The 13,343-nt window shown below is 36.1% G+C and overlaps 1 protein-coding gene across 4 annotated transcripts in view; it reads left to right on the top strand.

Moving 5' to 3' along the window:
* The window catches only part of npdc1b (neural proliferation, differentiation and control, 1b), a 42,997-nt gene that overhangs the window by 23,462 nt on the left and 6,192 nt on the right, over positions 1–13,343 (top strand). For 2 of the 4 annotated variants that reach the window (XR_012406886.1, XM_005171947.6), the window contains exons 2-3: positions 4,323–4,469; positions 13,172–13,264. Coding sequence is in view for 2 of the 4 variants with exons in the window: in XM_005171947.6 (XP_005172004.3) it covers positions 4,323–4,469; positions 13,172–13,264 (240 nt within the window). In the remaining 2 variants the exon portion in view is untranslated. Of the gene's footprint in view, positions 1–4,322; positions 4,470–13,168; positions 13,265–13,343 lie in introns of all 4 variants that reach the window. The other 2 variants (XR_012406885.1, XM_021474023.3) reach the window with 1 other exon arrangement.

Below are 13,343 nucleotides of genomic sequence, written 5' to 3'. Positions count from 1 at the left end.
ATTAACCATGTGGATGGATGATAACAGCCTTCTAGTAAATTCTAGGAAATTCCTCTTAATCGGTGGCGCACTGTAATGAATGATTTTGTTCAAAATAAATTGGTGTTAATTAGAGCTGCACAATCAATTGAAAAAAGATTTCAATCTCGATTCGACCCCTAGACGATCTTAATCCAGCATTTCTACGTTTTCTAAGTATGAACAGCACTTAGCAGGGAAAATGAAGCTGAAAGCGGGCACATCATTTAAATAATCATATCGCATTTTAGAGTTATGACTGCGACAAGCATTTGATATGTTTTTTCTTTCATAGCGAACACACAGCTGTGCATGAAAATAATGTTTACAGTGTTAGTATAACTACTCTAGCTTATATAATGTTGATTTTACCAGTGAATCAAATGCTCAAATAATGTTCTCAATGACAGCTTGCAAGCATAGGCTCATATCTCAAACATAATTTCACATCAGAATTATTATAAGTAGAATATAATTATTTATAGAAACCAGTAAACCTACACATAATATTAATATTGATGTTTTACCATATGTTTAAGAAAAACAATAATCTCATATTAGCTTTATTTTACATCTACACAATCGTGAGAGAATCGTGATCTTTATGATAAGCAAAAAATTGTGTAACTGTAACACAGTAACTGGTGTGCCTGTTTAAGATTTTGACGGTATGATAACCTTGGATAAACATATCATGGTTTCACGTTATCATGGCATTGTGATTGTTGCTCAAAAACATATTCTTTTTAAATTTCTGGGTAAAAAACAACATTTTTTTCACCTTTGAATACAACATATTTAATTTTTTGAGATAATTTAAATATTTTGGAGCAGTAAACATGTCAGACTAAATTATTCAAATGAATCATTGACTTCTGCTGTCTTCGTTAGTTTCAAAAACACAGATTTCTTTACATCTTAAAATGGCATCTTTGGATATCTTTTCTACTGGTGATACTGTTGTCCTAAAAAAAAATAAATAAATAAATAAATAAATAAAATAATCTTACACATATCTTGGGAATGGTATTACAGAAAAACTCGGCTTAAAAAGGTTTAAAAACCTTGACTTTCCAAACTTTCTATTAGCTGTATAAATCTGTTTCCCCTTGTGTTGACCCTTGCTTGCCTGACCATCCTGCTAATCAACCCTGCACCTCTGTTGTCAGCATCCCACTTCACATTACAATAACATATATCCAAAAAAATGCTATGTACAGTATATTAGCTATGCTAAATCATTTGTTTAATTCATTTTCTTTCAGCTTAGTCTCTATCTCAGAGGTTGCCACAGCAGGATAACCCAGCAACTATTTTAGCATGTTTTATGCCCTGGATGCCCATCCAGCATACAAACTCATTCACACACACTCACACACTACGATCAATTTAGCTTATTTAATATACCAATACCGCATGTTTTTGGACAGTGGGGGGAAACCAGAGCATTGGAGGAAACTTAGCAAACATAGGGAGAACATGCAAACTCCATACAGTATTGGCAACTGGTCAGACCAGGACTCGAATCAGTGACCTTCTTGCTTTGAGGCGACAGTGCCAACAACAGAGCCACCGTGTCGTTCAAATCATTTATTTCTGTAATGATTCATTCATTCTTTCATTTTCTTTTCGGCTTAGTCCCTTTATTATTCCGGGGTCGCCACAGCGGAATGAACTGCCAACTTATCCAGCACATTTTTACGCAGCGGATGCCCCATCTAGCCACAACCCATCTTTGGGAAACATCCACAAACACTCATTCACACTCATACACTACAGACAATTTAGCTTTCTAAGAACTCATTAAGCTGCATTCATCCTCCTGACCAGAAGGAGGTGCTCCTGTCTCCTTGCACAACAGGATCCAATTTTCATGCTTCCTCCTGAACAGTGGATGGCACCACTTTCTCACCATCTGCTTCGTACCACCACTCAAGCTTGATTTGCAACACCTGTATTTTGCCCTATATAAGTGTGTGTTACAAGCTACTGTATTCAGTCTTGAGCCATTACTACCCGGTGTTCTCCAGATTGTCTAGTGAAGCTAAGTGACATTTTACTGTTGTGTTTTTGACCCTTGTGTCTAATTTGTTTTGCCTGTTTACTAGAAGCTCGGCTTCAGTTATTTCTGTTGTACTTTGCATTCTATTTTTCTAGTAAAGATCATCTGTTTATTTTTTTCTGAAACCAAAGCCTCAAGTTCCCTTATTATTCTTCTGCTCTTGGGTTCATCTAGTGAGGAGTTAGCTCTACTGGGAAAAGCCCCAGCTTTGTGTCCAAGAGACCTGGGTTCAATCCTCACCTAAACCAACACCTTACAAGCTCACCCAATTCACCTGTACTGCATGTCTTTGGACTGTGGGGGAAACCGGAGCACCCGGAGGAAACCCACGCAAACTCCACACAGAAACGCCAACTGACCCATCCAAGGCTCAAACCAGCTACCTTCTTGCTGTGAGGCGACAGCACTACCTACTGCGCCACTGCGTCAACTTGTGTAATGATATTAAAGTAAATAGATAAAATATGTTTTGCTGTTCTAATTAATTCTAATTCAGATTTAAAAACTGTGTAAAGCAGCAAACATTTTGTCCTTAGAACACTATTAATGAAAACCATGAAAAGCAGATAATCTGACTCTGCCTGTTGTCATTCTCCTCTCTCTTGACTCCCAACATTAGTATTAATTTTCAGCTCTGCGTTCACCTTTGGTCAACTCCAGCCAATAGCTAAACAGCAAGTATTAAGGAGGTGAGGATTAGGATAGTAAGGCCCCATCTGATTGGTCAAATTTAGATAAACAACCAATGCATAAAATTTATCAAACATGCCTGCGATACTTATATTTCATATACTATTATCACAATAACAGTAATTTTGCAACGTATTGTGCAGCCCTAATTTTTTTATTAATAATTGTTGATTAAATCATATAAATTTAATAAGTTTAAGATTCTCAATTCAATTTTTAAGGGGTATCTGCTTGTTCCTGTTACATCCTTGTCTACTTTTTTCAATGTTAGATTTAAACATAGATGAGAATAAAGAGTTATTGTTTATATATTAGTAATGTTCAAAGATTAATTATGATTTAATCACATCTAAACCAAACATTTTTTTTACATAATATAAGTGATTGACGCATAGAAACAAAAGTTTGCAAAACATTTTTGTTACACACAACCCCAACCACCTCCATTTTGCAATTAATCTTTGCCCAGCACTATTATGTATATAATTAATGATATAAGTTTAATATATAAATACTCGTGTTTCTTTTGTGTGCACCAACAAAAAAAAACCTTAGTAGCTGAGTTGTGTTTACTTCTACAAGCTTTCCCACAGACTTACCAACATTGTTGTGTAGAATGATGCTAACACTTGGTGTTATGATGAACATTTGTTCAGTATGAATCCCTGCTGACAATCAGTGGGAGACACACGACTACTTTGTTGTTCTCAGATATAATTTGATGCTTGTGGGTGTTGGATCTTCTCTGCTCTTCGACCTGCTGCCCCAGTTCTGCCCTCAGCTCAGTGCCCACACAACAACACTGCTGCTTTTGTTGCCGTGCTGACGTTCCTGAGATTTCCATCACAACAATAACAAGACACAATGCACAAGGCTTACATTAGCTTCCTGATTACTGTTAGCTGTTTATGTAATTATTCCGGGTGACAAATAGCCTGCCATGTTCTTGTCGTTTAAGCAGAAGCTAAACAAAGTTGTACCTAATATGCAGAGATCAATCAAACTGCAGCTCATCCCAGGACATCCCAAATTAGACTTTCTCACAAAGACAAAAGTTTTTTGTTTTTATTTAATATACTCTGCCATCCTTGTGAATAGACCATTTCAATGTGGCTATGTCACTGGCCTATGAAAATTTCCTGTTTGTTATTAAACTATTTCTTAACTGTAACAAACGGCAATTCAATCATCATAACTTCAAACAGCTCTCATAACATTATTTATTAATATGTGGCTCTTTTTGGATTCTCGGAAGTTATAAAAATTAAACATGTAAAACAGGAAATACATTGGGACCATTTTTATTGTTTATATACCTCAAAAGTTTCTATAGTTTTTGGAGGTAGTCATTCATTCATTTATTCATTCATTCATTCATTCGTTTATTTGCAATGGTGGATTCCTGATGTGCCTTACTAAAGTCATATATAATGTACTTAAATGGCCCTGTATGTCAAGAGTCAAGTTACCATGACAACTAGAAAAGTATTAGTCATTTATTTAAGAATAGAAAATGGAATAGGTCATGCATTAAGTTTGTTTTCTTTCTTAGTTGTAGGGCATTGTCCTCGGAGCCTGGATTGTGCCCGAGAGAGACGGCACTTCTGCCAGCCCGGCTCTTTACATTGCGGCCCATGTCTAGACCCATTCATGGAGAACAAACGAGGGAAGTGTGTGCTCAGGAGACGAAATCATCCTGGTGAGTAGTGTTTACTTCACACTGAGACTTGCCCAAGTCCATTTTAAGGAAAGACGGTTAACTTAAGCCATGTTTTGCATCCCCACAGACAGTGAATATAGCTTGCAGGTTTAACTTTTAGCTTTAAAAAAATAGTTCACTCAAAATCAGATCTTGCCGGTTCCTCTTCTGGGACAGGTTAGATATTTTTGTTTTGGGTTCTGCTATTTATTTTAATTGATCTGGCATTGACTTTTGCTTGGTGAATACTTGCATGTGTGTGTGAGAGAGAAAAAAATGTGAATGAGTCTGAGAGAAAAACAGCGAGCAAAGCTGTGTGGATTGTGTGTGCAATCACACAGATAAAGTTAGTCTCTTTCAACCAATCAATTATCTTTCTTATGTTTACAATAGTCTTATTAGGGTCATTATTATTGTTTTGTGCACAGCGAGCAGCGAAAATAAATAATGGCATGGTGACTTACCGGAATAATATTCGTATTTTCAAAATACCAGAGGCAGTCAAGCATATATGTTTTTAAAAACCATGAGTAAATCTGATATTGAGCCTGATCAAAAGAGATCTTGAGACAGTGAAATTGCACAGATGGATCAGGATAGCGGGAGACAGAAGCAAAGTGATCTCTAGTCAGCCAGAAAGAAGAGCTACAGTAACTATGGGCTCTTCTTAAAGATTACACTAAGTCACTCATTTTTAGCTTGCCATAAAATAGTGAACTGAATGTCAGTGGTGTTAGTAAACTGTTTATTGTTATGTCATATGATTTATGTTTGTAACTACATGTGTGTTTTTTTGTTTTTTTTACCCATTGTTTTTGACCCATACGTTTATTCATTCATTTTCTTGTCGACTTAGTCCCTTTATTAATCTGGGGTCGCCACAGCGGAATGAATCGCAACCTTATCAGCACATTTTTATGCAGGGGATGCCCTTCCAGCCGCAACCCATCTCTGGGAAACATCCAAACACACTCATACACTACAGACAATTTAGCCTACCCAATTCACCTGTACTGCATGTCTTTGGACTGTGGGGGAAACCGGAGCACCCGGAGAAAACCAACGCGAATGCAGGGAGAACATGCACTCCACACAGAAACGGCAACTAAGCCGAAGATCGAACCAGCTACTCAGCGACCTTCTTGCTGTGAGGCGACAGCACTACCTACTGCGCCACTGCATTGCCTTGTTTATTTATTTATTTATTCATTTATTTATTTATTTATTTATTTATTTTGCTCTCATAGTTCACAGACAAGTCTTGTACAGTAAATATGCTCACATATTACAAGAGAGATTTTTGAATAAAGCGTGTATTACTTGATTTTAAAATAATTAAAGGAAACGCATACTATCTACTATCTATGATTATTTACTTCAACCATGATCAACTGAATTTAAAACACACATTGCCCAAAACAAACTTTTTCTTATAAGAAGTGAAAAGAAATAACTTGCCCCTTTAGAAACAAAATAAATTATTATTATTGTTTTTCATATTAAAAGTGGATAATATTTTAAACTGTGCATTTCTTGCATCTTCTGTAAACATATTTTCTAGTGTAAATAATAATTATACTCAATAATTTTATTAATATTGTATAAAACATTTTCTCAAAGCTTTTCTGGTGCAGCTTCCAATCATCGTCAATGTAGTACAAACGTGCAACGTGTAGTTACATTTTTTGAGAGGTGTGTGGGTATGCAACCGTGCGAAGGCTGCGCCGGACCATACCCATGAGTTTGACGCAGAAGTATAAATCAGCCTTCTACAGAGCAGGGTCATGTGACTCCACACGCGGTATAGGGAAAAATTTTGAAAAAATGTATTTGGAAAAATGAGATCGATAATAGGTTCTGACAAACGATTTTGATTACTTTTCGATTAATTGCCCAGCCCTAACCCTAACTCTATTGTTAGTATTAGTGCACTGTTTATACATCACAATCTATATTCTTATAACTCTTAAGCAAACAGACATCAATCAAGCCACAGATTGAAAAACATTTTGCTAAAAGATCCGCAATACACAATCTTTAGTACAAGCTCAGGGCAAAGTTGTGTGTCAACAATGACTTAGGACAAATGTAATGTAACTTAATGAAACTAGAGGCGCTCTATAGCACAGCAGGACTTGGAATTGCTCAAAGAAAACTATGACTACAGCAACAATTTACATACAACAAAGTAATCCATTAGAAATCAAGCCAGAAAGCCTTCATACAGTCATACTGATTGAAGCATAGAACATTTAAAAGTGTACATGTCAGGCTTTATGCAAATATTTCAAAAATAAATTTCTCATTAATGTGAGGCAATATTTTTAAAACGTCACACATTTGTCAGTAATGTGGACAAGAAAGAAAAGCACTCGAAATAGAGAAAGCACTCCTTGTCTGTTTCATTACTTTAACAAAAACATACTGTTTTGTAGTACTTCTGAATATATAAAAATAAAACTAAACCCTTTACAGTTTTCAAATCTGAGTTTGCCTTATCAATCCGACCAAGTATTAACACAGAGTATTTTATGGTCCTATCACGTAAAAGTACCCCCCTCCCCAGTAAATGTAACCCTAGGTGGTTAAAGATAGAGCAGTTTTCATCCAGTGCTTCAGTAAATTGTTGATTTAGTTTTTTTATTTACTAATGTACCATAGTAATATAAACCATTATGCAGTCTTTTTTTTTTCATACATTACTGCACAAGATACGTTACTTTCTGTGTTGCCAAATGTCTTTGTATTAGCATTGAATACAACTTCCTGTTGATGTTGATCTGATGTATAATTTAAGAATGTCCTTCAAGTGTAAGCATTGTTAGGGTTCCCCCTCATTAGCCTTCAGTATATACGCATTGAACTGCAGTGAAGGACCTCTCGCTCTTTACAGCCCTCTCGTCTTCCACCCACACACTGCTGCAGATGCAACAGGAGGGAGGAGGGCTAATGAAATAATTCAGCCACTCTCTTTCTACACTGCAGTGCTAGCGATTGACTTACACTGGCGAAAACCCACTTAACTTGAGCCATATACCTGCAAGCAGTCCTTTAGATGTGAATATCCTCAAGCGTTTCATTTTAGATTACCGCTTGCAGTTTGTAGCTGAAAAAAACCTGTTCTTTTTGACTAGAGCCTTGAGATTTATTGATTGGTCATTTTTCAGCTCTGCCTTAGGAAGCCAGTGCTGTTGTCGACATTTGATCAATAGCATTCAACAGGCTGGAGAATGAACAGTGCCCTTTTCTTCTCACAATTTCTTTTTCTTACTTCATTTTTTTTTATTTAGAAGATTTTCAAGGTCTCACAAATTTTTCACATGTTTTTTGTGTTATGACTGACACAGCTGCTCATTTTGTGTAAATGTAAATATACTGTTTTTTATATTAGACTGAGGTAAAGATGAACATATGTGTGTTTATAGTGGCTTATTTAGTTTAAAACTAAATTAAACTTCGTTATATTCTTGCTCTCAGGATGTTGTCAAAGCGTTTTGGCATCATTTTTAAATTTAGTTTTCTGTATATTGATATGGATAGAACTGCAGTAAAGGTCCTCTCACTCTTTACAGCCCATATATATATATATATGTATATAGACTCCCCGGCCACTTTATTAGTTACACCTTACTAGTACTGGGCTGGACCCACTTTTGCCTTCAGAACTGCCTAAATCCTGTGGCATTGATTTAACAAGATACTGAAAATATTCCTCAGAGATGCTGCAGATTTGTTGGCTGCACATCCATGATGCAAATCTCCTGTTCCAACACATCCCAAAAGTGCTCTATTGGATTGAGATCTGGTGACTGTGGAGGCCATTTAAGTACAGTAAACTCATTGTCATGTTCAAGAAACCAGTCTGAGATGATTTGCTCTTTATGACATTGCGCGTTATTCAGCTGGAAGCCATCAGAAGATGGGTACACTGTGGTCATAAAGGGATGGTCAGCAACAATACTCAGGTAGACGGCGGCATTGACACAATACTCAATTGGTACTAATAGGCCCAAAGTGTGCCAAGAAAATATCCCCCTCAGCATTACACCACCACCAGCCTGAACCGTTGAGACAAGGCAGGATGGATCCATGCTTTCATGTTGTTGACACCAAATTTTGACCCTATCATCTGAATTTTGCAGCAGAAATCGAGACTCAATAGACCAGGCCATGTTTTTCCATTCTTCTATTGTTCAATTTTGGTGCCTGTGTGAATTGTAGCCTCAGTTTCCTGTTCTTAGCTGACTGGAGCAGCACCCGGTGTGGTCTTCTGCTGCTGTAGCCCATCCACCTCAAGGTTGGACTTGGTTGGTTTAAACTGCAGCAGATGGTTTTGACCATGTATAGATGCCTAAATGCATTGAGTTCCTGCCATGTGATTGGCTGATTAGATATTTGCGTTAACGAGCAGTTGGACAGGTGTACCTAATAAAGTAAAAACTTTCATACATACAATATGGTATGTTTAATGTAATGTACAAATGGCAGGTACAACAGCTTTGGAGATGTGTCTGTATATTATTGTTTAGATTGGTTCATTCATAACAGCAGAATGAACTGCCTATATATTTTTCAAGAATTAAACAAAAATCTGTAGTATACCTGAAATGTTTCCCCCATAAGTTAGCTCATGCTCTGTTTATTATTTGCCCTGTTCAAAAGACAATCATACCCATCTTAATCATACATTTATTCCTTGACCTACAAAAGGCAGCTACTAAATGTCATTCAGTGAAACAATAGATAATATACAAACAAATCTTGTGAGGCACATTTATAAACAAAAATCATTTGATGACATTTTAAAAGACTCTATTTGAGGCTCTAAAAATAATTGCAAAGAAATAGATTTTGAAACGGATATAAATAAAATGTAGCATGCTCGCTTATTTTTAATATATTTGAATCATTCTGTGTAATGTCAAATCATTTGAAATTATTCAAATCTGAATATTAATAGTGTGTATAACAGCTTGATCTAGGATGGGTGCTTCCAAGACCGTTTTTAAAAAAGCACATTTGTGTTTCAGTTGAATTACAGACACTTGACTTTACTCAAAAGCTTTTACCACAGTTGATCTCAAGAGTGCAGGGATGTTTAGAGAATGACGAATGCCTATGCAAGAGAGGTTGAGCAGGAAGCCCTTATATGGAGATGACTAGGGCAAGCATTATGCAAATCACAAACTGTGGGTCAGTGCTGCGTCAGGAGCCTGGACACAACAACATTACAGAGGCATAGCACACATTTGGCAGAACCTTTTCACATTACGATGAACACATGTGTGCAATTATTAGCGAATAAGACCCATTAGGAATCAATTATTGATGACTCATTAGTCCTATGTGAAAACGTCCAAAACATTATACACACAAATACATTTAGTAAATGAGCCACAGTGTATTTAAGATGTCTAAATTGCTTTTAAATTGCTCTTTAATGACGTATTTCTTCAGTTATGTTTCATTGGTTCATTTTATGATTCGCTGTAAACATAAAATGTAACATTCAACGGATTTCTGCTAAAAGAAAGTGATTGATTATGAGTGAAACATCCACACAGAAAAATATTTTAGCTTTTTAAATGTTTGCTTAATTATATGCAAATTTATACATGTCATTATGCAAGTATACAAAATAAAACATGCAAATTAAAACACAGTTTACCCAGTCCAGATTTGAACAAAATTTCAAGGTCACTAAACAAATATGTGTGCCTAAAAAATTGTATCCTCTTTTTGTGTTATTTGGAGTGGAAAAAGATCTGACACTAAATAAATTTAGCGCGCACAGATAAAAATAGAACTTTCATAGTTAAATAGCTGAAGCATCTTTGTCTGTTTGGCACACACGTACACATTCTCTCTCTCTCTCTCTCTCTCTCTTTGTTCTTGCTCTCGGCACTTTTGCAGTGGTTGCAGTGGTGACGGGTTTCATTCATAAATCTGTAGAGCTCCTCCTCTGATCTCTCTCTGCCCGTCTGTACGCTCCACTGCCCACATACACAGAGCAGCAGCACACCACAAACCCAGTGAACACATCCACGTACACACTGCAACACATCCACATGCATAAATGCACGCTTCGTTTCTGCAGTGCTTAGACTAAAGTGTTATACAAGCTCTTAAACACTTCAGCGAGCATTTTGTGTCCATGTCATAACTAATATTATTAGATTATTTATACTAATGTGTTGATCTGTTTATTGTTATAGACCATTTCAATGTGATCATGTCATTAGCCCATGATTATTTCCTGCTTGTTATTAAACTATTTCATAACTGTAACAAGAGACAATTCAATCATTACTTAATGTTAAAACAGCTCTCATAACATTATGAGATGAATATGTGTTTTTTTTTGTTTTGTTTTTTCCTCGGGAGCTAAAGAAGTTAAAAATCTAAAACGTGAAATATGCTGGGACCTTTGTTTTTGTTTGCATTATTTAAAATGGTCTATAAACTATATTTTGTTTTCAATTTATAATTTAGTTTTGTTTATTAAAAACTTACAGTTAGCTTTAGTTTATAGTTTACATTTTACGTTTCTTTTGCACCAAATTTACATTTCAGAATTATTTCTGAAAGACTACAGTAGTAAGTGACGTAAAAGTCTGCTTTGTCAAAACAGGAGTAAATTCTCATTTTTAGCTATATATAGATATATAGATATAAATAAATAAATAAATAAATAAATAAATAAATAAATAAATAAATAAATAAATAAATAAATAAATGTACATACATAGACACAAAGACTTTACTTTGGAAGGCCACCCATGTATATTGCCCATGTATATACGGTTGCCAAGTAGGCTATATTTAGTGACACATTTTTTTAACTGTAATTTTCACCCTTTTACACTTTTTTATCTACCCAATATAAAAAAACATCCCTGAGTGATTAAGTAGTGGAAAATCTTCTCTCCTTTACCCGTTTCATACTGCTCATTCTGTGTGAACTGTCAACACTAGGATTGGGTGATGTTGATCAATTTGGCATGTCTAATGGCACCGTCGTCGTAGTCAACAGTGTATTAATTAATTATGAAAAATGTTTAATTGATAACAAATTAATTATCTTTAGCAACTACCTGACCCGCATGGCCTTTGTTTTACCCATAACCAAATCATAAATAAATAAAGTTACACACAAATTACCAGCTGTCAATCACTTTTTTTGCGGGACTCTTGCATGAATAGGCAGAGTGACCTTGGTCATTATAATGGCGTCAACAAACTTGTTTGTTAAAATTACTAAGTACAAGTGAGAAAGCGAAAGAGTGAAGCAGTGTGCTGACGCTGTAACACATTACCTGATAGATTCAAAAGACCGAAGAGTTGTCAATATGTCAATATAAATATTCCGTTTAACAACTAAAGTGAGAGGAGTTCCAGTGGTACATCTTTGATAAACTGTCCAACGTGCACTGCACACTGATGTTTTATGCTCAAAGAATCAACTCAATGTCCTCGCTGCAGCCTGCAGATTGCTGACATAGGCGATTGTCAACTATGTAGCGGACCTTGTACCGCCCACTAAGGTAACACTTTTGCTACTGTGACGGTTGGGTTTAGGGTAGGGGGTGGTGTAGGTAATTGTCAACTACGTTTGGACCTACAACTACGTCATCAAGCTGCGGGCACAAGCAAGGCCTGTTTCTGCCTGGAGCTCAGACGTGCGCATATGCTGCAGCGCATGCCAGTGTGTCTGTGTGTGTAGGGTCATGTTATGTGTGTTTTCAGCGGTATAGTGTGGAAGGAGATCTATTCAGAAATGCCAGTGTGGACGTGGATAGTTTTCGTTCTAAAATGCCATTTTAAAACTAAAGCATATTACTGTAAACGGGGCCTAAGTATGTATTTTTTGCGACCGAGTTGCTGCTGCAACAGCTCAGCATCGTGATGTCTATCAGTCATCGGCAATGGGCGGTGGCAACGTCAATCAATCCAACCCTAGTCAACACTCCCACACACTGTCTGTTTCACGTGCTCTGCAGACCCATCGAGACCATCCAGGGTTTCTAAATCTACTAACATATGCGGGATTTGGTTCTACATTTGTTTTTTTAACTGTAAATTTTATGTGCACAGCCGCGAGGGAGTTGCATTTAAAAACTTTACTAAATTCTCTGAGAGGGCGAAATGACATCTAAATTGGCTGCAGAATATTTGTACACCATTAGAAGTGGGATTTATTCCCACAGATATTGTTTGGTTTTGTTCCTTTTGTCTGTCATTTATTTCTCATTTGCTGTATTTTTTATTAATTTGATGATGTCAATATATTACAAATCTTTTACGTGCACATGGCTCTTAAATAGCATAAAAGATAAATGGTGGATTTTATTTTACTTTAAATTATTGAAAAGAAAAAGTTTAAAACACAATTAAAAAAAAAAATTTTGTTAAAAATCAAATGACGTTTTGTTTGTCACATATAGCTAACTGTTCATGTGCTGTGGGTAAAAGGTGTGTTTCAATCCAGCTACCACTGTAAGTCAATTTCAAACCTGTGGGAAGCACTGCAGATGTTTTTACTAATAATAATGTTTCACGGTATTACTGTGTTTGATGTACGTTAGATAAAACATACAAACATACAGCATTTCTAAACAAAAGAGAAACATTTAACATATAACTAAAATATTTAATCTCTTTTATTTGCCACTCTCATGTGTCTCTCTTTGTTCTCTAAGCAGCCAAAGTCAGCCATCTCCCAGAGCTGGATGAAGAGATAGACATACTGTCCTCCATCATCAGCAAACACAGAGAATCTGAGATGAAGCACTCAGGTAAAACATGCAGATTCCACCACTGAAGAAAATAAATCCACATTTCTGTCACTCTTATTCTGTTTCAAACCTGCATGAC

This window comes from Danio rerio, chromosome 5 (genome assembly GCF_049306965.1).
Source record: "Danio rerio strain Tuebingen ecotype United States chromosome 5, GRCz12tu, whole genome shotgun sequence".
Taxonomy (NCBI): Eukaryota; Metazoa; Chordata; class Actinopteri; order Cypriniformes; family Danionidae; genus Danio; species Danio rerio.
This window is presented reverse-complemented; position numbering and strand designations above follow the sequence as displayed.